General features: G+C 33.9%; 1 protein-coding gene across 1 annotated transcript in view; it reads right to left on the bottom strand.

The window, feature by feature from the left end:
• Positions 1–25,445, bottom strand: part of LOC126883158 (ankyrin repeat and MYND domain-containing protein 2) — a 59,259-nt gene extending 33,814 nt beyond the window's left edge. The window contains exon 1 of the mRNA XM_050648404.1: positions 25,133–25,445. Coding sequence (XP_050504361.1) covers positions 25,133–25,333 — 201 coding nt within the window. The 5' untranslated portion in view covers positions 25,334–25,445. The remainder of the gene's footprint in view (positions 1–25,132) is intronic.
• Between the last annotated feature and the right edge of the window lie 953 nt (positions 25,446–26,398).

Raw genomic sequence — 26,398 nt, 5'->3', positions numbered from 1 at the left:
TCATTTTAATTGTTTATAAAAATTTCTAGCATGTAAAATAAGCGAGTTATGCTCAAAATAAAGTTGGCTCCCCTTTTTTCTTGGTAAAAAAATCATGAAAATCTCCCCATGTTTATCTCCCCAAATGAAATTAATCGTTACTTATTTATTTATTTATTTTACGGGCAAGCCCAATTCTATAAAAATACATAACATTTTTTAATTGAACATAAAGTGTTACGTAAATAAATAGTGTACAGATAAAAACAATAACATAATATAATATAAAAAACAGACATACAGAAATATAAATATAATATACACACACCGGCAAAATTAGCCGAACACCTTAAAAATGGGACGGACATGTTTGATGTCTTGAATTATTTCCTAAACCACTGGTCCGATTTGAGTGATTCTTTTAGTATGTTATAGCCTTATTATTTAAGAATATTGTTGTAATAATATTGTTGCTAGACAGGTAAATATCATTTTATACCGGGTGTACCAAGCATACTGTGTTTTTTTCTTAAAGTTTGGAACACCCTGTGGAATATTCTAGCATATGTAAAATATTAAAATTAATACTCGATTGTAGACTTATTAACATTTTCCTTTTTAATTCATTTACTTATGTAAGATAATAAAAAAGTTATGTGCGTTAACAACTATCCATATTTTTCATCAATAAATCCTCATAGTAGAGGAGGAAAGTATACTAAATTTGCAGTTACTCGAGCGTTATGGGGACCTATTGGATTGTGAAGAGTATGTGCTAAAATCAGAACAAGGTTAAGTTAAGTTTTCCATAAAGTGGGGGACTTTTCATTTTTTAATTTAATTTTCCATTTGAAACAATCATTTTTCTCCGATTATAGCGCTATCTATCCATAATTCGAAAAAATGTGTCGAATAAAAGTTGCTTATTTTTACGTAATGAATCCAAATCTGAAATAAAAATTGGGGGCTTCTATTCAAGATTTTAAATTAAATCCCCCACCCCACCTCCGTGGGGGCTCGTGACAACCCACGGAGAGGGGTGGAGGGTAAATTAAAAATTTTAAATACGAACCCTGTGATATTTCACGAAATGAACATAGATCGTAAAACCGCAAAATACATCTATTCAATATTTATCAAAAATCTACCGAATGGCACCAAACACGACCCTTCACGGAGGTGGAGTGGGGGGTTACTTTAAAATCTTAAATAGGAGCTCTCAATTTTTATTGCAGATTTGGATCCTTGACGTAAAAATAAGCAACTTTTATTCGCAACATTTTTCCAATTGGTGGAAATGGAAAATTAAATTAAAAAATGGAGAGTCCCACACTTTATGGAACACTTAACTTAACTTTTTTTGGTTTTAGCACCCACTCTTCACAATCCAATAGGTCCCCATAACGCTCGAGTAACTGCAAATTTAGCATACTTTCCTCGCCTACTATGAGGGTTTATTGATAAAAAGCATGGCTAGTTGTTAAAGCACATAACTTTTTTATTTTCCAACATAAGCAAATGAACCAAAAAAGAAAATTTTAAGAAAGCCTAACTCTACAATCGAGTTTTAATTTTAATATTTTACATATACTAGAATATTCCACAGGGTGTTCCGTACTTTAAGAAAAAAACACAGTATGATTGTAACACCCGGTATAAAATGACATTTACCTGTCTAGCAACAATATTATTACACCGATATTCTTAACTAATAAGGCTATAACATACTAAAAGAATCACTCAAATCGGACAACAGGATTAGGAGATTCAAGATATCAAACATGTCCCATTTTTAAGGTGTTCGGCTAATTTTTCCGGTGTGTGTAGAAGTAAATATGTAATAGGAAATAGTATCATAAAAACAAGTTAACAAATTACAGACGTTTCACTCAAATATTGATGCCATGTAAATTTCTTTTAAAACGACTGATGGAGTTGTCGAACAGTTGTAAATTGTAAAGGGAGTTTGCTAAATTCAAGACTCTGGGTACGAACGAAAAAAGTGAATAATTAAACCTATGGAATGGTACTAAAATGTTCGCACTTGTCTAGTGGTGCGAGGTGGTACAAACAGTGCGATCTTATTAACCTTCCGATGACCAACCTTTTTTTGTTACACGGATGACCAAGGGGGGAGGGGAAATGACCCCAGGTCAAAAATGTCAAAAATGACAATTACATAACAAAAAAATGATTTTTTTTTGGCATGGACTTATGTCATTCAGCCAGTCACAACATGAGTATTAGTGTCATGTGTAGTGTGTATGTTGAGTAAGTGTCTTGTTACTTTACAAAGTCGACGTCATTAGCTTAAAACTACTTTGAATTACACATAATAGACGGTATTTTACTAAACGTTAATTTCAGAATATATTTTTTATTCGTAAAATATAGGGAATTTTTTTTATTTCAAAATATGAGGATATCTAGAATGATATTAAAGTCAAATAAAAAAATAATGAGTTAAAAATTGAAAATACTTTTGAATTTATTAAAGAAAAACATACGCTGGGGTCACAATTTCCCCCGCTTGGTCATCCAAAGGTTGAGTAGTTAGAGGTTAGAAGGTTAAGTAGTTGAGAACAACTACATATACCATTTAAGATCTTGAATAATAGCAAAAGGTCCCTTTGTTTTCTCCGGCTTGCAAGAGAGGGGACCTGCAGTTGATGCTGCCATACAGTGTAATCATGATAGGTATGAAGCTTAAAAGCAATGTAACGGAAGAAACTATTTTGGACTTGTTTAAGTTTCCTAATGTAGACCAAGTAGTGTGGGGACCACACTGAAGAACAATACTCGAGGTGAGACCTGACCAAGGAGAAGTAAAGAACTCTAATACTGGATATGTTTGTAAAATCACGAGTTGTTCTTTTTACAAAGCCCAGCATTTTCATAGATGTTTGAATGGCATTGATTATGTGAGTACTGAAACAAAGAGAATTTTCCAGTGTAATCCCCAAGTCCTTGATTTTATTTACAGTGTTGAGCAATTGGACATCAATGTAATAGTTTGATAATATTGGATGGTGAGTACGGTTAAAGTTAATTATGGTTTGTTCAACAGTAAATGGTTTGAATTCAATTAGTGCGGTCGTAAATATTATTAAATTTATCTGACCTGGCCCATTGTTAAGACCCACCCGGAGCGATAAGCCACCGAGGTAGACAGAGTTGGTCTTTTGCAATTAGCACTAACTAGACGGTACTCCCATAATAAAGCCTAAAATAAATTTTACCTGAAACCGAGCCTTTTATACTATTATCGGTTAATCCGGGCTGTTTATAGTGGTAACTAATTGAACTTAACCATTTACTGTTTAACATACCATACATGACATTTGCTGGAATTAAGGTTCATACCATTAAGTGAACACCATGAAGAGAGGTTAGTCAGTTCTAATTGCAATATGTCCATCATAATGATTTTTTATAACTTTAAAGCACTTCAAGTCATCAGCAAATAGCAAGGCGTTACAATCATGAAAACAGTTGGTAATATCATTAATAAAATATATTAAAGAGTAATGGACCCAAATGGGACCCCTGTGGTACACCTGACTTAACTGAAAAAGTTTGTGAGTAAAAGTGGTTCACTCGGACCTGTTGAAATCTTTCAGTTAAATAACTCTGTAACCACTGCAACAAAGGCCCACTTATGCCATAGGAGCTAAGCTTTCGAATCAGGAGTTCATGATTTACTCTGTCAAAGGCCTTGGAAAAGTCAGTATAAATTGAATCAACTTGAAGTCCCTCTTCCAAGGCTTCAGGCAGAAAATCAACATAGGTCCACAAACTCAGTTCAGCAGACTTACCTGTAGTAAAACCAAATTGCTGAGAGTTTAGGATCCCGGAGCTATCGAAGGTGAGGAAATCAGTTATAATATTTTCAAAAACCTTTGGTATAACACTAAGAATAGATATAGGGCGGTAATTACTAATATTAGATTTATTACCAGATTTATATATTGGTGTGACATAAGAAAGTTTCCAAAAGTCTGGAAACTGACCTACATCCAAAGATTTATTATATATATGAAAAAAGGTCGCGATAGTATAAAACTGAATTCCCTAAGAAAATTAGGTGGTATACCATCAGACCCAGGACCCTTGTTGACACTTAATTATGAAAGATTTTTGTAAATTTTGGAAATCTGGATACGATATGATGAGATATTGAGTTTAGACTGAATATGGTCAACATTGCAATTTAAAGTAATATCACTATAAACTGATGAAAAGTGATCTGCAAATAAGTTGACAATATCATTGCCACATGAAGCTACAGAGTCATTCAGGGTCATTGAGTCGGGTATACAATTGTTTTCACGCTTGCTACCTACAAATTTCCAAAAATGCCTTGCGTTATTTTGTATTTCGGTGAAACGTATGTAATTGTCATAACAGCATTTAGATAGATTTTTACAATTTGTTCTCAGATGACAAAAATCAGCATAGCTTTCAGGAGTCTTTAAGGTTTATAAATTTTATGAGTTTTTGAAGTTATACTTCTTTAGGCGCGATTGAGATTGAGGGTGAATTTATATTGATCTGCGCGCATGCGCACACCGACAGTATGGTATTAGTCGTTATACGGGCTCTGATTGGGTGTTGAAATGATCTGTCAATAATAAATAATTGTTCAATATGAAGGTAAACAAATGAATAATATATTAGTTTTATTGTTGTGAGGACAGAAACAAAAAAGTTTATAATTGTAGTGACATTTAAATAGTTTTTAAAAGCAACATGTTTAGGCAATACGTAAAGTATCCTTAACAATAGTAACCTATACTTATTGTACGGTTATAGAGTATATTCCCATAGGTAAGCTGGTTAAGAGTAGATAACGATTTTTCATATGTAATTTAAAGTATTATCTGCATAAATGGCACAAAGAATATTTGCTACGAGAGGTATATGGTTCAAAATGCATACAGTATCACGACTAATAAGTTATGTTCACATACATGTAGAGTACTTACAGTTTTATTCCTTGATGACGTGTCACATCAGAGCTCTGATTGAATTCCATAATCCATTTGGTTCATTTGTAAGGCACTCACTAATACGCTAAATAAATCATCGTCGATAATACTGAGCAGATTGAATTATCTGAGCGGTATAAAACGATAGCAAAAAAAAGCCGGTAAAATGCGGCCTTTTTACGAATAGCGGGAGCGTCGATAGGTTAGAGATGATTCTCGTTAGGAAGCTTTTGACGATCTGCCCCGGCGAGGGGTTCAAATGCGAGTCTCAACAATAACCTGGAGTTTCCAGAAAGGTTACATAAATACTACTTGAATTTTAAGTAATCAGTAGTACAGGGGCGTAACTAATTATTTTAGTGAGCCGTGTATAATATATTTATTGTACATATTGCCGGGGGCGACAGGCGAGAGAGATGGCCTATATCACCTCGAAGAGAGGGGATTGGCAAAGATGTGCACAACGATAAGAAATGTTTGAAGAAATTAGAGTTTATATACACAAGGGGTAACAACGATAAAATGGAGGAAAACGATAAGTTTTCCCCCTAGGGATAGATTTTAATCTTCCAGGGGAATCACAGCGATTTTCGTAATACCACGAAGAAAATCACCGTGAGTAGTGTGAATCTTGACAGTACGAACTAGACCATCCTTACCAGGCAATACATCTATTACCCTGGCAGTTGGCCATAAGAGTGGAGGAGTACCATCCTCCTTCAACAGAACCAAATCCCCGATCTTGACAGGGTCAGTAGGGTCGGTCCATTTATTTCTTTGCTGCAGGAGGCAAAGATAGTCTTTTTTCCACAATTTCCAAAATTGCTGTTGAATTTTACTAATACGCTGAAAAAGATTCAACCTATTTTCAGGTATCTCTGAAACACTTGGTTCAGGGGGCGCGGTTAAACTTCTTTGAACTAAGAAGTGAGCTGGAGATAGGAAAGCGAAGTCATTGGCGTCAGACGACATCCTAGTGATGGGTCTCGAATTTAGAATAGCCTCGATTTGGCATAATACTGTGTTAAACACTTCAAAGGTGAAGTGGGAATTTCCTATAATTCGATAGAGGTGATACTTCACACTCTTTATTCCTACCTCATGGAGGCCGAATTGATGGGGGTTGCGGGGAACACCCATCTTGAAAGTTATGGAGTTTTGAGTACAGAATTCCTTAATCTGTTCCGAATTATTTTGATTTAAGAAAAAATCATAGAATTCGCGCATTTCATTTTTTGCCCCATGGAAATTTGTGGCATTGTCGCTCCAAATAATACTGGGCGTGGATCTTCTGGCAATAAACCTTTTCAGAGTAAGAATATAGGCTTCTGCGCTTAATCCTGTGACGAGTTCGATATGAACACATTTAGTGCTCATGCAAATGAAATAGGCTACGTATGCTTTGTAAAGCGGTGCCTTCCTCAAATGTGAGGACTTAATTAAGAAGAACCCCCCATAGTCCACTGAGACGACTTGGAAGGGTCTAGTGGGGAGTACACGATCGGGATGCATATCTGCCATCTGTTGAACAGAATTGGGTGTCATGAATCGGAAACAGTTTACACACTTACGAATTAAGCGTTTAATCTGTCTTAATCCGTCAATTGGCCAGTACTTCATTTTGACATACGAAAGTACTGTTTGCGCGCCTGAATGTAATAACTTATGATGAGCTTGAGTCAAGATTAGTTCTACAACTCGACATTTAGAAGGAAGTAGAATGGGGTGTTTTTGATTATACGATATGGGGGCGTGTCGGAGACGTCCTCCCACACGAATCAGCCCATCATTATGTTGTAGGAAGGGGTTGAGTTTACGAATGGCTTTATTGGTCACGAGTTTAGCATTTTTCAATTCAAGAATCTCTTTTTTAAAGTAGATACTTTGGATATACCTGATGATCGCGTGATCAGCGATCTCCATTTCGGGTGGCGTCAATATATCCGTATCTCGTGGAGAGTTATTTATTTTCTTTTTAATATTACTGATGAATCTAAAAAGATAAGCGACAATTCTTTGAATTTTACGAAAAGAAGAAGATTTAGCGAATAGATTTTCAAAGGTGTCGTTGAGTTCGTGATTTGTTGCTATGTTTGAGACAACTAACTTCCTTAATTCAGGAAGATCATCCTGAAAATGAGGAATTTGATGAAGAGAAAAATCGATGGGATTGTCTCTAATAAAGCTAGGTCCGCATAACCAGTCTTCGGTGGTCTGGGGATTATCAAAGACATTTATCCCTCTGGAAGCGGGGTCAGCGATGTTTTCGTGACTTCTGACGAAATGGAAATCACAAGGAAAAGTTTCCAACAAGGAATTGACCTTTTGAATTCTGTTTTGTACAAAAATGTTCCAAATGTGTTTTTTAGAAAGTATCCAAGACAAGGCAATTGTAGAGTCAGCAAAGAGATGAGATGAAGATATACTCAAATTTTTCTTGAAGATGTGAAAAAGTCTATGAGCCAGAGTGACTCCCAACACTATTCCACAAAGTTCCAATTTGGGGATGGTGAGTTTATTTTTTAGCGGAGAAATTTTGTTTTTAGAAGCGATAAGCCGCGACGATACAGAAAAGTCTGAGTATGTCGCTTTGAGATACACACAAGTGCTGTATATTTTTTCCGATGCGTCGGTGAAAATAATTAATTGAACATCAACAACTTTCTTTTGTAAAAGTAAGCATCGAGGTACCTTGACCTCTTCTATAGTTTTGAATGTCGATAAGAGGTTTTGCCAATTTTTCATAATGATGGGTGAGTCAATGGGTTGATCCCAGTCCAATTTCTGGGACCATATTTCCTGTATCAAGAGCTTAGCGTTCACAAGGACAGGGGATAACCATCCTAGCGGGTCATACAAAGTAGCAATGTAGGAGAGAATAGTACGTTTAGTAACAACATTAGCCAATTTGAAGATAGGAGTTTTAAACGAAAAGTGGTCGCGTTCTGAATCCCAGAATATGCCTAAGACTTTATCAGATCCCGTGAAGTTAAGACTGACTTCAGAGACGGGATTTAAATTGTGTTGAGACAGAAATTCTGAAGAACTGCAGTTCCACTTGTGGAGGAGGAAACCATGGGTTTCTAGCAAAGAAGTTAATTGTTCGAAAAGACAACTTAATTCATGAAGACTGTCAGCACCGCTGATCAGGTCATCCATATAGATAGATTCTTGCAGAACACTAGTAGCAAGTTCGTGGGTATGTTTGTTGTTGTCAGCGATGTGCTTGATAACTCTTTGAGCGATAAATGGGCTACTTGGGAGCCCGAAGGGTAATCTTTGAAATTGATAGCACCGTAAAGGCTGCTGAATATTGTCCCTAAAGAGAAAATTTAACAGAAATGTTTCAGTGGGACAAATGGCGATTTGTAGGAACATAGCCTTGATGTCGCCTACTAGTGCGAATTTAAACTGACGAAACTTAGCGAGAATGTCAAAAAGTTCATGTTGGACGACATAACCTTTGTCTATGACGTCACTGAGGGAGATTCCCGTAGACGATTTATTGTTTGGATCGAAAACTATACGAGTGGAAGTAGTAGAGTTGGATTTGAAAACGGGAAAGTGAGGGAGAAAGTAATTAGGTTTACCTGAGTCATTTAGCATTTTTAACGGCACTTGAATTATTTGTCCGTTATTGAGATATTCCGATATAATGTCCTGATATTTTTCCAATAAATCAGGGTTGAGTTGAAAACGTTTCTCGAGACTGAGAAAACGTCTTTTTGCCGAGAGAAACGAATTTCCCATGTCTATATCTTCGATAGGGAGTTTGAGATTGAGTGTGGACTCATATCGTCCATTGGGGAGAACATTAACATGTTTTACAAAATTAATTTCAGCGGGGTGATCATTAATGAGATCGGTGTTCTGAGGAGCGGCTTCTTCCAGCTCCCAGAATTTTTGTAAATGATCGGATAGTTCCTCGTTGGACACTACCGGCTCATTTACGGCGGAAGGAGTGTTATGAGAACAACAAGTAACGAGAGAGTTTGAATAAAATTCCAAAGCCTTTTTAGTATTTTTCGACTTAAGAGCAAAGTCTGGAACTGACCCTGATATCGTGTACCCGAGTAGAGTGCGTTGAAGAACGGGAAGACCTTTTCCCAAACGAATTATTTCAGGTTGAATGATATCGTTATACAGGTCTGCACCGAGCAGGATACCAATTGGGGATGTTACATGGAACATCGGATCACCTAATGGTATCTCTGAGGGTATGTTTAGTTTGCTCGCCGAAATAGAAATTTGAGGAAGCGGATTTGTTATCTTTGGGAGTACAGAGCACGAGATGTCAAAAGGAACGTCGTTAGCGACAGCGAAAATTGTTGTATCTACAATAGATTGAGACGAGGATGAGGTGGAGTTAATTCCATTGATCCGTAATTTTCCATCTCTAGTGGTGAGTGACAGTTCCTTTACGAGGTCAGCACTAATAAATGAAACCTGTGAGGCCGAGTCTAAGAGTGCCTTTGCGAAGACCCTCTTGCCGCTAGGAGCGACAAGATAGACCTGGAGTGTGCTTAATAACACCAAATGATTATCAAGCGAGGCTGCAGATAGAGCCATTGAATGTGGAGTCGAATTTTGAAGATTAACTTCCGTTTCAGGAGCTCTAACATGTGAGGGCCCCTGTTGTGAATTACCCTGTGTATGGGAGTTATTTGAGATAGCGGTTTTATTATGATTATTTGAGTTGTGTTGGCCAACAGCCGCGGAAGGGTTACTATGACCCGTTTTGTCGAAATGGAGCAACGTGTGATGACGAGATTTACAAACTATGCAAGAGAATTTGGATTTACACTGATCGAGCATGTGAGACCCAAGACAATTAATACAAAATTTATTTTGTTTGACAAAACTAAAACGTTCTTTAGAATTCAACTGCTTGAACTGAGGACAAGAGTAGATCGAGTGAGAGTCGTTGCAATAGGAACATTTCTTAGGACCTAAGCGAGGCGAAAGGTTACTGGTAGAAGTGTCTGAGGCTAGGTGTAAAGAGTGTCTGGAAGTAGTAGTCGATTTTGGTTTTGATTGAGATTGAATATTCTCAAGATGAACAACGCGTGTCTCGATTTCCCCTAGAAAATGGACAAAATCAGGGGTAGCTTGGCTACCACCGGATTGGAACTCAAGAGCCCTAATGGTAGGTGCGTCGAGTTTCTGAGTAGCGATATGTATGAGAAGTAAATGCAAGAGATCTGAAGGGGGCCTATTCAAGTTCAATAGGGCCTTGAAATTATTTGACATGACCGTATGAAAATTTCTTAATTGTGAGTGATTTGCGTTTCCAGAAATAGGAGGCGCATCAAGAATTTGAGAGATGAGAGTTTTGATAAGCGATTTAGAGTTGGCGTACCTTTGTGTCAGGTTATCCCGGGCTATTTTGTAATTGTCACCTGTGAGTGGGATATGCTCGAGAAGCGTCAAAGGCTCGGAAGTTAGAAAACTTTTGAGGTAAATGAGTTTTTCCAGATCACTTAATGTAGTATCAGATCCTATTATTGTATCAAAGGTCTCAATGAATGAATTGTATTCAGTAACTAAGCCACTAAATGGTTTTAACTGAATACGAGGGAGGTTTACTGTTCGTTGCCTAGCCATAGACTGTGAGGTTAGAGAAGAATTAGGGTCAAATTGGAGGGAGGGGGTAGCAGTCACATTAGAACTTTCAATGACCTCTAACCTTTCTTCCAATAGAGAAATTGTATCCAAATATTTATCAAAAACCACAGAGGAATCAGTAGAGGGGGTAGGTTCCTCGGGGATCGTCTCCAGCACATTTTGAGCATCGCGGAAAAGTCCGTAAGAATGTTTGAGTTGTGAAATTATTTCACGAATTTTATATTTGTTTAGAGAATTAAGAGTTGTGGGAACCGAATCAGCCAACTTGGTTATATCAAGTTTTGCGGTGAGCCTCTGTCGGTTATATTTTGATCGGTCAGCCATGTTGCGAGAATGTGAGATTAGATAGATTATTTGCAAATGTCTAAACCTATAAATCGATGCGAAAATGAGAGAATATGTACAATATATTATATATTACACGTTTAATAGTGTGAGATTGGCTTAATAGTATCACCCTGTATGAGCGCAGATTAGTATATGAAATGCAAAACTATAAAATTTCAAAATATATGCAATTTTCCAAAATGGGTATTTTTCAGCAAGTGTGAGACACCCTTAACAAGTATTTAAATTAATTAAATTGAAGGAAAAAACAATTATTTATTTTCTATAGTTTTCTAGAAGTGTAAAATGAGCTTAAGCGAAGCTAAATGTAGCAAAAACTTACAATTTATGCAAGAAAACAAAATTATTTTTAATAATTTTTGTAACCTGTGAACCAGGCTTAATCGGATTCAAAATTATAAATTTAATTTAAATCAAAAGGTTGAACAAACAATGTTAAAATTATAACACCCGTACTATCAGCCAAGAAATGAGTACACTTTTTGTATACTATAAACAGAAAAATATATTTACGAAAATAAAATAATGTAATATATGCAAATATTTTTTCATACAAACAAAACGACTCCTTTATTTGAACAAAGCAAGTAGTTTCTGAAATTGCACGTGTAGACCGGGCTTAACAACCTACCAGCTATTGTAGAGACGTGCTGGGTTAAATACTGAGAATTTGAGTGCAGAAAGAGAGGAATATTTTATTTTTGTGCCGGGGCGGCGTGGCTTGGAAATTTCCAAATGCAACAGAAAGACACTATAAATGAAAAACCGTTATTCTCAGAATAGAGATTATCAAAATATGCAAATACGAAGGACCTTGAGGATTTAATTAATAAATAATTAATATGATACGGCTCGATGGAACAGAAATGTTTAGGCAATACGTAAAGTATCCTTAACAATAGTAACCTATACTTATTGTACGGTTATAGAGTATATTCCCATAGGTAAGCTGGTTAAGAGTAGATAACGATTTTTCATATGTAATTTAAAGTATTATCTGCATAAATGGCACAAAGAATATTTGCTACGAGAGGTATATGGTTCAAAATGCATACAGTATCACGACTAATAAGTTATGTTCACATACATGTAGAGTACTTACAGTTTTATTCCTTGATGACGTGTCACATCAGAGCTCTGATTGAATTCCATAATCCATTTGGTTCATTTGTAAGGCACTCACTAATACGCTAAATAAATCATCGTCGATAATACTGAGCAGATTGAATTATCTGAGCGGTATAAAACGATAGCAAAAAAAAGCCGGTAAAATGCGGCCTTTTTACGAATAGCGGGAGCGTCGATAGGTTAGAGATGATTCTCGTTAGGAAGCTTTTGACGATCTGCCCCGGCGAGGGGTTCAAATGCGAGTCTCAACAATAACCTGGAGTTTCCAGAAAGGTTACATAAATACTACTTGAATTTTAAGTAATCAGTAGTACAGGGGCGTAACTAATTATTTTAGTGAGCCGTGTATAATATATTTATTGTACACAACAGGTACGTAATAATTGTAAATGTATCATAGGTACCTACCTATTTGAACCTACCAAAATACATAGTATGTAATACTTTTATTTACATAATTTGATTACCATCAAAATTTCTATCAATGTTCACCTAATATATTGTTTTCTTACTCTGTTTTGTTGTATTTTTTCAATTCTAAATCATTTCAATTCAAAATCAAAATAATTTAATTTAATTCAAAAATGTCAAGCTTAATCCGTTTAGTTAGTCGATCTTCGCACATAATGACACATTGCCTCCGTGGCGAAGCGTTTAAGGCGAATGAACCCCAATATACCAACCGCGCTGATAGCTGGTTCAAATCCCAATAAAAACTTTTATTTTTTTATTTTTTTTTATACATTTTATGATTGTAAGTATATTTATTATATAATTTTATTTTCAGAAAATACGTATTTAGTTAAAAAAATTTCCGACAATTAATGTTCAGAAATCATCTGTGGCATTTTTAATGTGTTTGTGTGTGTTTTATTCTTTTATTATTTTAATTATTTTTGGCACTGTTTTAATAAAAATGTTTGAGAAGTAGTAAGTATAAATTAGTTTAATATTTAAATAAAATATAAATAAAAAGTATATTAATTTCGTTTAAATCATATAATAGATGTATAACTTCTTACGTGCGTACAAAGTACACACACATTCTTTTTTTTTTTTTTGTTTCGTTTAACAATTGCTTAAGCTCAGAAGAATACCAACAAGGAAATTTCTTAGTACTAAAATATTTACCTGGAGTGAAATGTTCAATAAGGGAGTAAATAATGTCATAAAACATAGCAATCATGTCTGAAAGATCTCTACCACGAAACAGGTTATCCCATTCTATACAGTGCGTCCATAAAGTAACGCATAAATTCATTATTTCGTAAAACGGCGACTTTAAAGAAAAATCCCAAAACAGGTCGATTTTTATTTTTAATTTCTCTTTTTTTTTGGCATATATATCATAGTAGTGACGTTATCCATCTGGGCGTGATGACGTAATCGATGATTTTTTTAAATAAGAATATGGGTCATGTGATAGCTCATTTGAAAGGGTATTCAATTCTCTATTCACTAATTTAAACAATAACATAATTATTTATACAGGGTGTTCAAAAAATATTTTTTTAATTAAAATAATTGAGACAAAAAGAAGAATGTATGTAATTTATTTAATTCAAAATGCGCTTTCCTACTGTCAGTAAACAGAAAAAAAAATTATTTGACAAATAAACATTGATTTTCGCTTGAACGAAATGTTCAAACTGGCAAGAGGCAGGTGGGTGGCAGCTTTAACATTGAATTTAAGCGAAAAACAATATTTATTTGTCAAATAAACATTTTTTTCCTGTTTTCTGGCAACATTAAAACGTATTTTGAATTAGATAAATTACATACATTCTTCTTTTTGTTTCAATTATTTTAATTAAAAAAATGTTTTTTTGAACACCTTGTATAAATAATTATGTTAATGTTTATATTAGGGAATAGAGAATTGAATACCCTTTCAAATAAGCTATCACATGACTCCTATTCTCATTTAAAAAAATCAACTATTACGTCATCACGCCCAGATGGATGACGTCACTAGTATGATGTATATGCCAAAAAATCGGAAATTAAAAATAAAAATCGACTTGTTTCGGAATTTTTCTTTAAAGTCGCCGGTTTACGAAATAACGAATTTATGAGTATTATTGTGTTAGTTAAAAGAGTTGTGTTAGTAAAAGAAATAATTAGCGAGGATGAAAAGACCTTTTCGAGATTATTATATCTATTGAAATATAATTATGGACGCACTGTACAGTGCTAGTCAAAAGTCTGTACCCCCCCTCGTATCTTTTGAACGGTTATACCTGTAATAGTGAAATTTGGAGGGAGGAAATAAACGGAAGTAAGCTTCTTAACTAGTCATGACAGGTGACGTAATAGTGAGAGATGACGTTACAGAGCCACTGTGACCGATAATTTTAAATGAGAACTTATGGCAAGTGATACCTCGTTTGAAAGGTATTACCTATTCAGTCATACTAATTTTTTTGGGTTTAAGTTGATTTTGATTTTGGTGAATAAATTAAATAAATTAATATAATATTGTAGTTTCGCATTTAATTAATAAAAATTCAAATGTACGCCTATGGTTTTTTTGTCAAAAAGTTGACGTTTTTAAATTTTCTAGTAGTTTTTACGTCAACGTCAACCTTTTTGATAAGTAATCATAGGCGGAATTTTGAATTTTTATTAATTAAATGCGAAACAACAATTTGATATTTATTTCATTTATTCATCAAAATGAGCTTAAACTCAAATAAAAATTAGTATGACTGAATAGGTATTTTCAATACCTTTCAGACGAGGTATTACTTGCCATAAGGGCGCATTTAAAATTATCTGTCACAGTGGCGCTGTAAAGTCATCTGTCACTATTACGTCACCTGTCATGACTAGTTAAGAAGCTTACATCCGTTTATTTCCTCCCTACAAATTTCACTATTATAGGTATAACCGTTCAAAAGATACAATGGAGGGGTACGGACTTTTGACTAGCACTGTATATTCTAGACATTGGTGAATTGCTGGAAAGTTTGCGTTACGGAAATCATAATAATATTCGTTACCAGAAATTGACCTATCAAAAACATTAAGCTGCAATGATGTTAACAGAGGAGGATGATGAGAGTATGAGAGTCAGGTGAAACCAGAGCATCGCCAGCTTCAGAAATGACAAGCTCTTCTGGGGCCAGGATAAGATCCAGAATAACACCCTTGCTATTAAATATAAAATTACACTGAAAAAGATTATGATAAGCACACATATATGAAACAACCTCAATGGCATCAACTACAGCTAGCGGTGATGGAGTTTGTGAGGTTGCAGAAGAGCAATAATCTTCAACTCTCCACCTAGCTGAAGGGAGATTATAGTCATCTGTCACTATTACGTCACCTGTCATGACTAGTTAAGAAGCTTACATCCGTTTATTTCCTCCCTACAAATTTCACTATTATAGGTATAACCGTTCAAAAGATACAATGGAGGGGTACGGACTTTTGACTAGCACTGTATATTCTAGACATTGGTGAATTGCTGGAAAGTTTGCGTTACGGAAATCATTACGGAAATTTCAGGGATGAAAATTGTTCACTTAGAAGCATCAGTTGGTCAGCATGAACTTGATAGGTGTAGGCTGGAGATTGAGGTGGAATGTATAGAGCTCCCAGAATAAGTTTTCCATGGAACCGCACAACCAGCTGTTCAATAGAGGGATCAGATTGGATTCGTAATGATGAATATTTCTTTAAAATAGCTATCAATACTCCACCTCCTCTAAGAGATGAACTAGAGGCAGGTGTACGATCCTGTCTATAGATATTGTAATTGACAACACCAATTTCAGCATCAGCAATGACACCATTGAGCCAAGTTTCTGTTAGAATGATAATATCATAGGTACAATTTAAAACACTGAGGCTTAATTCAGTAAGTTTTGCTCTGAGACCCCGGACATTTTGGTAATAGACTGTAAACTTGCCCAAGTCAGTAGAGTTTAAAGGTTTTTTTGAATGATTTTAGGTATGTTATTAAAATACTTAATCGTGAGATTAACTTCTCCAGCGTTTTGTCTCTCTGAAAGCTCGGACCTAAGACTATCTAACAGCTTTCTTTGGTTAGGGGTTTGATCTAAAATAAAATATATCTTTTTTTCGCGACTAACTGTTTGTTTGTTTTTAATAACATGAAGAGCATCACTTTCTGAAGAAAAGATTACTTTAATGGGACGATGACCATTGTTGTTCACATTTCCAAAGCGTAAGATCAAAACCGCTTTACCGCTTTACAAACAATTTACTTTACTTTTCTATTTCTTATATTATCTGTCAGTTTCACCGGTTTGAAGTGCTTATTTTTTAAGGTGTTATAGTTGAAAAGGCTTGAAGGAGTCATTATACACGCGTGTATGCAAACTTTGAATAGCCATATCCTAACCAATTTTTGTCTACGGAAAATCAAAATGACACTATCATATTTATAATTCAAAACCTACATTTTTTTACTCTTTGAGATTTTTTGTATCACTAATACTTTTTAAGTCATTTCGAAAAAAATGAAATTTTTCCAAAATTTTTAGAAAAATTTTTTTTACTACACAACCTAATTTTTTCAAAAATAAGCACTTCAAACCGGTTAAACTTAGAGATCACATCGTCGGTATACTGCGAAAACCAGGTAAATGCCGAAATACCGAAACCGAGAAAAAACGTTTTTAAAGTTTAGTGTTTTATTTTGAATTAAGAGGACAACTTGTGTTTGATATTCGGTATTCCAGTGAAACATGCACATATCAGAAATGATATTCTATCATTAGTTTGAAAAAGTTAAGACACCTAGCTGATTAAACCTAAATTTAAGATGGAGATGTGGTCACTTACCTGGTTTTACCTGTAAATCTAAGTTATTCAGTTACCCTTAAAATAACACATTTATAACAAATATAATAAACCAAATATAATATTTTGTAGTTTTGTGATCGGAATATGAGGCTTTAACTAGTTAATAGCAATGTTTTTAAGGGATTAGTCGATAATTATAACATTTAACTGGTTTTCCCTGAACATTTTATTCAGAGCTGTTTGTAGTTATATGGATATTATTTAAATAAATGATAGGCGGTTTTATAGAAAAAACAAATTTATTTTGAACGTGTTATAGATACAAGAAGATAATATTACTATGCGTATTACTTGTCATATTAGTCACTGAAAGCAGGATCTGACAAGATGCCATTGGGATCGTAAAATACGATACCACCTGTTATATTCCTCTGGTATCAATCCCTTACCGAATAGCTGTAACAAATCTCTGTTTTTGCTATGCTAGTTGGCAAGTTTTTATCGACTAACATAAGCGTGCTTATGTTAGTTGATAACCCAGCTTGCTTTTTTCTTGTTGACTGCCGTGCAGTATCAATAAAGAAATTGACGCGTCATAATTGAAATGGATTCTGTTTGTCCCTTCTTTCACGAATCTCATCTTTTTATTTTTAACCACATTATTTTTTCGCCGTTTTGGTCTTTTGTTCGGTTTTTAATTAGAGTGTGTGACAATTTTTTTAAATTATAAAAGTCGTAGTACCTATTTAAAATTACACTTGTATGGTTCTATACATACTTTTTTATCACTGACCTTGACATTTTTAGTTTCCCTTGCATTTTGAAAAAACACAAGTAATCTGGCATACCATAGAGAGACCTGATTTCTAGCAGTTTAGATGGTGCTATGTATAGAGTCAACTTCCATACAAGAATGTCCCGACTCTAAAAATTGATGTTACGATACTGTCCTCCGCAGGTATAAGAAAATACACTTATTTCACTTGCTTACATATTCTGGGACACATTTTGATAAGTAGTTGAGTATAATGCTTTCTATTTCAGAACTTCCTCGTCTACCGTTAATTTCTGACCAGGCAAAACGGTAAAGTCGACTTTACATTACATGATTTATCATGTGATTTGTCATATGATTTGGTCATGGAGTGAAATTTACATGTTTACACTGTATGATTTGTCATATGATTTTGTCATTTAGCATTGCGTTTTATCATAAGCATTGTCATGCGCCTCGTCATGGGCAAAATCATATGATAAATCACGTGATAAATCATGTAATGTAAAGTCGACTTAAGCTACATTTAGTAATGTGGCTTCATTTACACACAAATTGTAGACCCATAATTTTCGGGAAGAATATATTATGAATTGTCCAGTTAATGTCTGTAGATTGTCTGTAGATCGAAGGTGATTGAAACCAAATTTCGTTGTTGATTAGAGCTTTACTTATCATTTCGTTTTTTGAGATTCCATACTTCTTTCTTTTCTGATGTTGTCTGTAATTGTTATCTAAATCCGGTTTCTTAATTGGATTAGCCATATCATAATATGATAGGGCTTAAATACAGATAATAAAATAAGCTTAAATTATAGTCGTTACAAAATATTCTTCGGTATGTAATTTCACTAATACCTTCCGGTTTCTTCAGCTGACAATCATTTATATAAAGAAGGTTGATACATTTTCCTTATACTCAAATTTTTGTCCAAATATCTACGCTTCGAACTTTGGCGTATATAATGTGGGACTATGGTTGGAAAAGACTCAATATGAGCCTTCACAATTTTTCGGTTTTCTTTGCTTGTTTTATTTGGCAGTATATGCTTGCCTCTTTTGCCCGTATCTGCATAACAACATAGAATATCAATTTTTCTTACAAAATCTTGCATTAACGATGCTGATATACAAAGTGTCTTACAAAAAAACTTCTCACATACCTGTACCTCTTGACCATTTAAAGAAACATAGTCGATACTATCGATTTTACCAGTCGATATGAATGAGAAATTTTAATAAAATATACATGTAAAATGTATTTAAGACATTTATCACCTTTTTACTGAATATGGTATACAGCAGTAGAAATATATCGTTGTCCGACAAAATAATATATGTGCGCTTACTTGGTTTTACATGCAACAGAACTTTAATTTTGTGGAAGTAAGTAGCGATATATTGTTTTACTTGAAAATGAAAAGTTGGTTATGTGTAACTTATTTGTTTATCACAAAAATTATCTGCTGAATGGTAAGTCGTATCATTTACTGGGTTTTACCTGTATGTAGAGCGTAAAAAGCTGAGAATTTTGGTATACTTAACTAAATATTTTAAAATTTGTCATTTACCTGGTTTTCGCAGTATACCGACGACATAAACAATATACATACATTTAAAGTAAATGGTACAGCGGTAACGATTAATTTTATTTAGGGTGCTAAATAGAGGGAGATTTTCATGATTTTTTTTACCCAAAAAAAGGGTCCAACTTTTTTTTCAGCATAACTCGTTTATTTTTGAAGCTAGAAACTTTTGTAAAAAATAGAAATAAAGATTTTTTTAAACACTTTAAAAAATGTTATTCAGTTTTTCTCGAGAATTGTTTAATTTTTCGGTGATTTCACGTTGAAATATTCAATTTGGAATTAGACAAATAAGAACGTATTTTTCATGATCTACAACTATGCTTTTACTCGGTTTATAGACTTTGCTGATACACCATTTTTTAGTTTTTGTATAAGCTACACAAAGGGAAGAATTCGGAAAAGAATTGGAAGCAAATTACAAAACAGATAACAGAAAATTCTGGAACCGTATAAAGGGTTTAAGAGGGAAAAAAGGTAGGGAACAGTATGGAATCAAAGATAAAAATAACAAATTAAAAATAGAGACTACAGAAATAGTAGAAGTATGGAAACAATACTACGAAGATAAATTCAAACACGAAGAAGTAGAAATATATGAAGCAGGAAGAAATAGACCAGAACTGGAGGAGGAAGAGGAACCAGAGAGTATAAGGAAGGAAGAACTGGAAGAAGCTATAAACAATATTAAACTTGGAAAAGCGGCAGGAGAGGATCAAATAGATCCAGAAATGATAAAATGGATGGGTGAAAAAGGAGAGGACTGGCTATTACAGATATGCAAGGAAGCATGGAGTACAGAGAAAATCCCCAGATGACTGGAAGAAGAACATAGTTCTACCAATATACAAAAAAGGACAACATAATGAATGCGAGAATTATAGAGCAATATGCTTGTCATCGGTCGCCTTCAAGGTATACACGAGAATTATAGAGAAGCGTCTAAGATCAGTGATAGAGAAAGAATTGGAAGACGAACAGGCTGCATTCAGATCAAACCGTCAAACAAACGATAACGTCTACATCATAAGAAATATAATAGAGAGACAATGCCGTAAAGGGAATGAACTATTTCTCATGTTCGTCGATCTGAAGGCAGCATTTGATACAATAAACAGAGAAATATTGTGGAAAATATTGAAGAGCTATAATATACCAAAAAAGATGATAAAACTCATAAAATCTATATATATATATATATATATATATATATATATATATATATATATATATATATATATATATATATATGAGCAATATTTCTACTTTTCGGTGAATTTTGTGGGGAGGGTCCTCGCATTTTCTTCAAATTTTAGTATGTTATTGGACCTATTGAAAAAACGTTATCCTGAGAGTTACAGACTCCTAGGGGCCTTAGAGCCCTAGATAGGGCCCGTCAAAGACCCAAAAAAGGTCGTTTTTGTCGTATATTTGACAGGCTGTATATCGGCTCCCAGTTAACCGATTTTTAAATTACCAAACGTGATTGTCTTTGTAATTTTAAGTAGTTTTTTTAGTGACAATTTCAAGTCTCTAGTCAATAACCCTGATTTTTGGGACCATTTAAGTAACACTAAAAATTTCAAAAAATTACTATTTTCAAAAATTTGTCAAAAATCTAATTTTAATCCGATTTTCATTTTCTAGACGACAGTTTAAAGGTACTAAAAAGGGCTTTAAAATGATATTTTGTGAGTTAAAATCCGTTCAGTAGAAGTGTAGATAAAATAGATTGAAAATAGACATTTTTGTAAAAATCGCGTTTTTACGCATTTTCAAAGTGCTGGCACCTTTTGGGGTATATATTAAATTGTACAAAAATTTTTTTACAGGTAGTTTTTTTATATAAATAATAACGTTTCATTAGAGATTTTCTTGGCCCGAGCCTCTATCTACGTTATATAACCCTCTAAAAATGAGTATTTTGTTACTCAAATGAGGCAACTTAACAAACAACTTACGGCTTATTTCTATCAAACAGATAGCCTGAAGAATTTATCTATCACAGATTATAAAAGTAGAGATTAAAACCTTTTATTTAAGGGGTCACACAAACTTGTAGGTAGCCTAGAAGTACAGTTATGATATTTCAAAATCTTAACTAAAATCAAACTATCAATTCTGTGAACGCTACTTTTATAGACTAAGAGCCGTTATAGATGAAATTTGCTAATTATTTTAAGCACGATAAGAGCCTAAAACTTAAATAGTAGAACATAAAAGAAAAGCTATAAACACTGTGCCGTCACTTTTTAGAGGCACATACCTCGACAGTGGCGCATCAAACTTTCCACTTATGGAGGGGATAAATAAATTAAAAGGTACCCTCCCTCACTCCCAGAATTATTTTTTTTATTTTTTAAAGTTATACGTCATTCAAAAATAAGACTCAGTGTAATTTCAACCCGCCTCCCCTGTTCCCCTACCCCCACCATCAAAAACTTCATTTCTCGTTTTTAATTTTTTTTTGGTAGGATATAATCAATTTTAAAATTTCAAAAAATTCACACGCATAGTTGTGGCTTTTACAAAATATACCTATTTTTTATAGACACGTAGGTTAACTGACATAACCTAAAAAAAAATTATTTTTTTATTTTTATAAACTTTTAAACGAACAACTTTTTTTTGGGGATGGCTGTTGGACTATTTTGTTTTAATCTTGTGTATTTTATCAAATGTTATATTTCTAATTTATTTCAGAAGTTTCGGTAAGGTTCTCCATCTTCAAAAATCCAAAAAATTGTTTTTCGATAGGGTTTTTGGGGGTTTCAACGTATTTCTCCAATTTTTGAATATTCTACATGACACAGTTACTTCAATTTACATATACCCTATAAAAAACATTAATTTAATCTATTTTTAAGTCTATAAAATAGGGAAAATCACCAAAAATCCTCTAAAAAACAGTTTTTTGGATTTTTTGGTGGTGGGGGAAGGGGGATGGGGGTGGCGGGTTTAATTTTTTTATAACGTAGAACTTTAAAAAATTAACAAAATTGAATTCTGGGAGTAAGGAAGGGTACCTTTTAATTTATTTATCCCGTTCATAAGTGGAAAGTTTGATGCGCCACTGTCGAGGTATATGCCTCTAAAAAGTGACGGTATAGTGTTCATACGTTTCCTTTTAGGTTCTATTGTTTAAGTTATGGCCTCTTATCGTGCCTAAAATAATTAGCAAATTTCACCCATAGCGGCTCAGTCTATAAAAGTAGCGTTTACAGAATTGATACTTTGATTTTAGTTAGGACTTTGAAATATCATAACTGTACTTCTGGCTACCTAGAAGTTTGTGTGAGCCCTCAAATAAAAGGTTTTGATCTCTACTTTTATAATCCGTAGTAGATAAAGTCTTCAGGCTCTCTGATTGATAGAAATAAGCCGTAAGTTGATTGTTAAGTGGCCTCATTTGAGTAACAAAATACTCATTTTTAGAGGGTCACATAAGGTAGATAGAGGCCCGGGCCAAGAAAATCCCCAATGTGAAGTTAATATTTATATAAAAAGCTACTTCTAAAAAATTTTTTGTACAATTTAATATATACCCCAAAAGGTGTCAGCACTTTGAAAATGCGTAAAAACGCGATTTTTACAAAAATGTCCATTTTCAATCTGTTGTATCTCCGCTTCTACTGAACGGATTTTAACTCTTGAAATATTGTTTTGAAGACTTTTTTATTACTTTTAAACTGTCGACCAGAAAAAGAAAATCTAATTAAAATTAGATTTTTAACAAATTTTTGAAAATAGCAATTTTTTTAAATTTTTAGCGTTACTTAAAATGGTCCCAAAAATTAGGGTTACTAATGGACTTGGAATTGTCACTGAGAAAACCTCTTAAAATTACAAAGAAAATGACGTTTCGTGAGTTAAAATCGGTTGACTGGGAGTCGATATAAAGCCTGTCAAATATAGGATAAAAACGACCATTTTTGGGTCTTTGACGGGCCCTATCTAGGGCTCTAAGGCCCCTAGGGGGCTGTAACTCTCAGGATAACGTTTTTTCAATAGGTCCAATAACATACTAAAATTTGAAGAAAATCCGAGGACCCTCCCCACAAGATTCACCGAAAAGTAGAAATATTGCTCATATATATATATATATATATATATATATATATATATATATATATATATATATATATATATATATTTATGGAAGTAGAAGGCCAAGTACAACTAAATGGAGAAAGATCAGGCACTTTTAAATGGGATAAGGGAATTAAACAAGGAGATGGACTAAGCCACCTCTTGTTTATAATAGTCATGGATACTTTAATCAAAAATACCAAAGATTAAACAAGAAACCTTCAATACATAGTAGGATATAAAAACTTAAATGCAATAAAGATCAACTCCCTTCTATACGCTGATGATATAGTTTTAATCACAGACACAGTAGAGAAAATGCAGAAACTAATAGATATTTGGCAAAAAGAGATACATAAATTAAAAATGGAAATGAACCTCAACAAAACAAAACTTATGATAATAAATGAAGATGAGAAAAGAGAAAGGAATACTAATATAATAGTAAGGGAAAAAGTAATAGAACATGTATCTACTTTTGAATATCTGGGAAATATAATAACAGATGATGGGAAAACAGACTTGGCAATAAGTAATAAACTGAAGAAGGCAACTAGCGTGTATTACTCTTTAAATAATACAATTTTTGGAAAGTCAGAAATAAGCAACAAAACTAAACTCAGAGTATATAACAGCATAGTAAATCCGATAATGACATATGGGGCGGAAACATATTGTCCAAAAGAAACATGAATCAATGATAAACGCGACTGAGATGAAATACATGAGAAGAATAGCCGGAGTTATGAAGTTTGACAGATTCAGAAATGAAGATATAAGAAGAGAGCTGGAACAAGAACCGATAATTAGGAAGATCGAAAACAAACAATTAAGCTGGTTTGGACACATACAACGAATGGAGCAAAATAGACTTACAAAGAAGGTACATGAAGCCAAAATGGGAAACAAAAGAAAAAAGGGAAGGCCGAGGAAGACATGGATGGACCAGATCCAAGATATAGGTGAAAGGAGACACATCAGTATGAGGGATATGAAGAACCTGGCCACCAATAGAAGCAATTGGAAGAAGTGGATAAAAGGCGGGACCTGACATCCGACGCCCTGAAGGGCACTAAAGATTATGAGAAAGAAGAAGTATAAGCTACACTTTTTCTAAGAATATTTTTTTCAATAAAATATTTACGTTTTGAGTTATTTGAGGAAAACCGTCTGAAAACATAATTTTTTTTTCTGAAAATTTTCAATAGCAAATATCTCGAAAAGTATCGACTTACATAAAAACTCTATAGCACGAAAGTTGGTTCTAATTAGTCAGTTTATCCATTTCCGGTCTTAACTTGAATGTATGTTTTTTCACCACGGAGAAGGGGTGACTGTCAACCCTAAGTAAAAGCAACCAACGGCAAAAATTCAACTTTGAAGTGTAGGGTAAATAGAACCAAAATCCAAATTTTTATGCAATTCGGAGTTGCCCCTGATAATTACACTCCAAGACGGTCATTTATTGGACTATCTTCACTATCAAGTTGATAAACACAGACAATTTAAGTTAAGTTATGTTTTTGTACCTTTGCATCTGCTAACCATCATACATGTTGTTTATATTCATAAATTTAATAAAAAATAATTTTAAGGTTTAATTCAATCTAGGTACTTCAACAAAAAATGTAGGTATGAGCAACAAAAAAATGTAATATATTTTTTAACAGAGTAGATTCAACATTTCAGGACAGGAAACAACCATAGTGGAAAGTGCTGTTCAACCGGCTAGATTCTATTAAAGCCATACAGTATCCAAGTGTTAAGGGGTACAAAAAATGCAGACACTTAGTATTTTTTTAAATAAATTAATTTTCCATATTAATTTAAGTACGTACCTGATCCAGAAGAACCTGAACAAGATCTTTATTTCCCTTATAAGCAGCATGTTGAAGGGGAGTCATAGAATTCTCGTCGAGAATATTCACGTTTTTTGTTTCTGCAAGAAGTGTTTTTAAAAGAACTACGTCATTATTCTCGATTGCCTTAAAAATTTGCTGGTCTGTTTCAGACAATGCCGGTTCTTTATTATCAGACATTCTAACTTTTCTGTTGTCCCTTTAAATTTTTTTTTTTTTAATCATTCACTTTCTTAAATGTAAAACACCTATTTCCACTTTTCAAGTTTCAACTACTGTCAATGTCATAATGAAATGTCAATGTCAACGAAAGTTTATTCTTCTGTTTTAGAAAGGAGGAATTTAATCTTTGATTGGTTCTAGTTTCCTTTATGGGTAGACGGAGTACGTATATGAAATTTATACCAATGAATTCTGTTGCACTTACTGATAATTGTACAATAATTTTTTATTGACGGCGAGCGTTATTTTTCATGTAATTGCAATTTAAAATATGTCTTATTTTTAAAAACCACCGCCATTTTATCCCATGAAACAACAAGAAACGACAGGAATGACAACCGTTTTATAAACTCAAGCATAGCCACCTTTACTTTACAAGCCATCAGTGGCGGTTATCCCTTTAGGTCAATTGGTCAATGACCTCCCTGTAATAATTGTACAATCAAACGATTATAATGTAATTATTTCCTTAAAAAAAGAAAATTTTCTGTATTAAAAATGTTCGGAATACAATAGTATCGTTCAAAGTTAGATTTTGCTTTTATTGTATTGACTTTTCAGTCATTTTGTTGTTGTAAAATATAGCGACAAAGATGCCGCCAAAAGATTACCGATAAATAAACATGAAATACGAGCTGTTTGACGGTACCGAAAAGCCAAATTTATCTTTGACTGAAACTACCGCAATCTCTTAAACAGCTAAATACGAATATTCACGATGGTCAAGAAATTTATTTGACCTCACTGTGAGAATACAGCACTGGGAATCCGAACGTTCACGAAAATTCGCATTTATATGCAAGTTGGTACCAAATCGTGGTCATTGACCGTAGACCGTAGGTATCGTTTTCGTTGTTGAGACTAAAATCTCTCAGATTCTATCTTATCTACGGTTGAGACGTGACTATCTACGAAGGGAGTAAGATTAAAATAATGAATGTGTTGCATGTGTGAGTCCATACTAGTGTAGTAAAGAAAAGAGAGACGTTCTCACAAACAATTTATTTTACTACTGACGACCGG

This window comes from Diabrotica virgifera, chromosome 4 (assembly GCF_917563875.1).
Source record: "Diabrotica virgifera virgifera chromosome 4, PGI_DIABVI_V3a".
Lineage (NCBI taxonomy): Eukaryota > Metazoa > Arthropoda > Insecta > Coleoptera > Chrysomelidae > Diabrotica > Diabrotica virgifera.
This window is presented reverse-complemented; position numbering and strand designations above follow the sequence as displayed.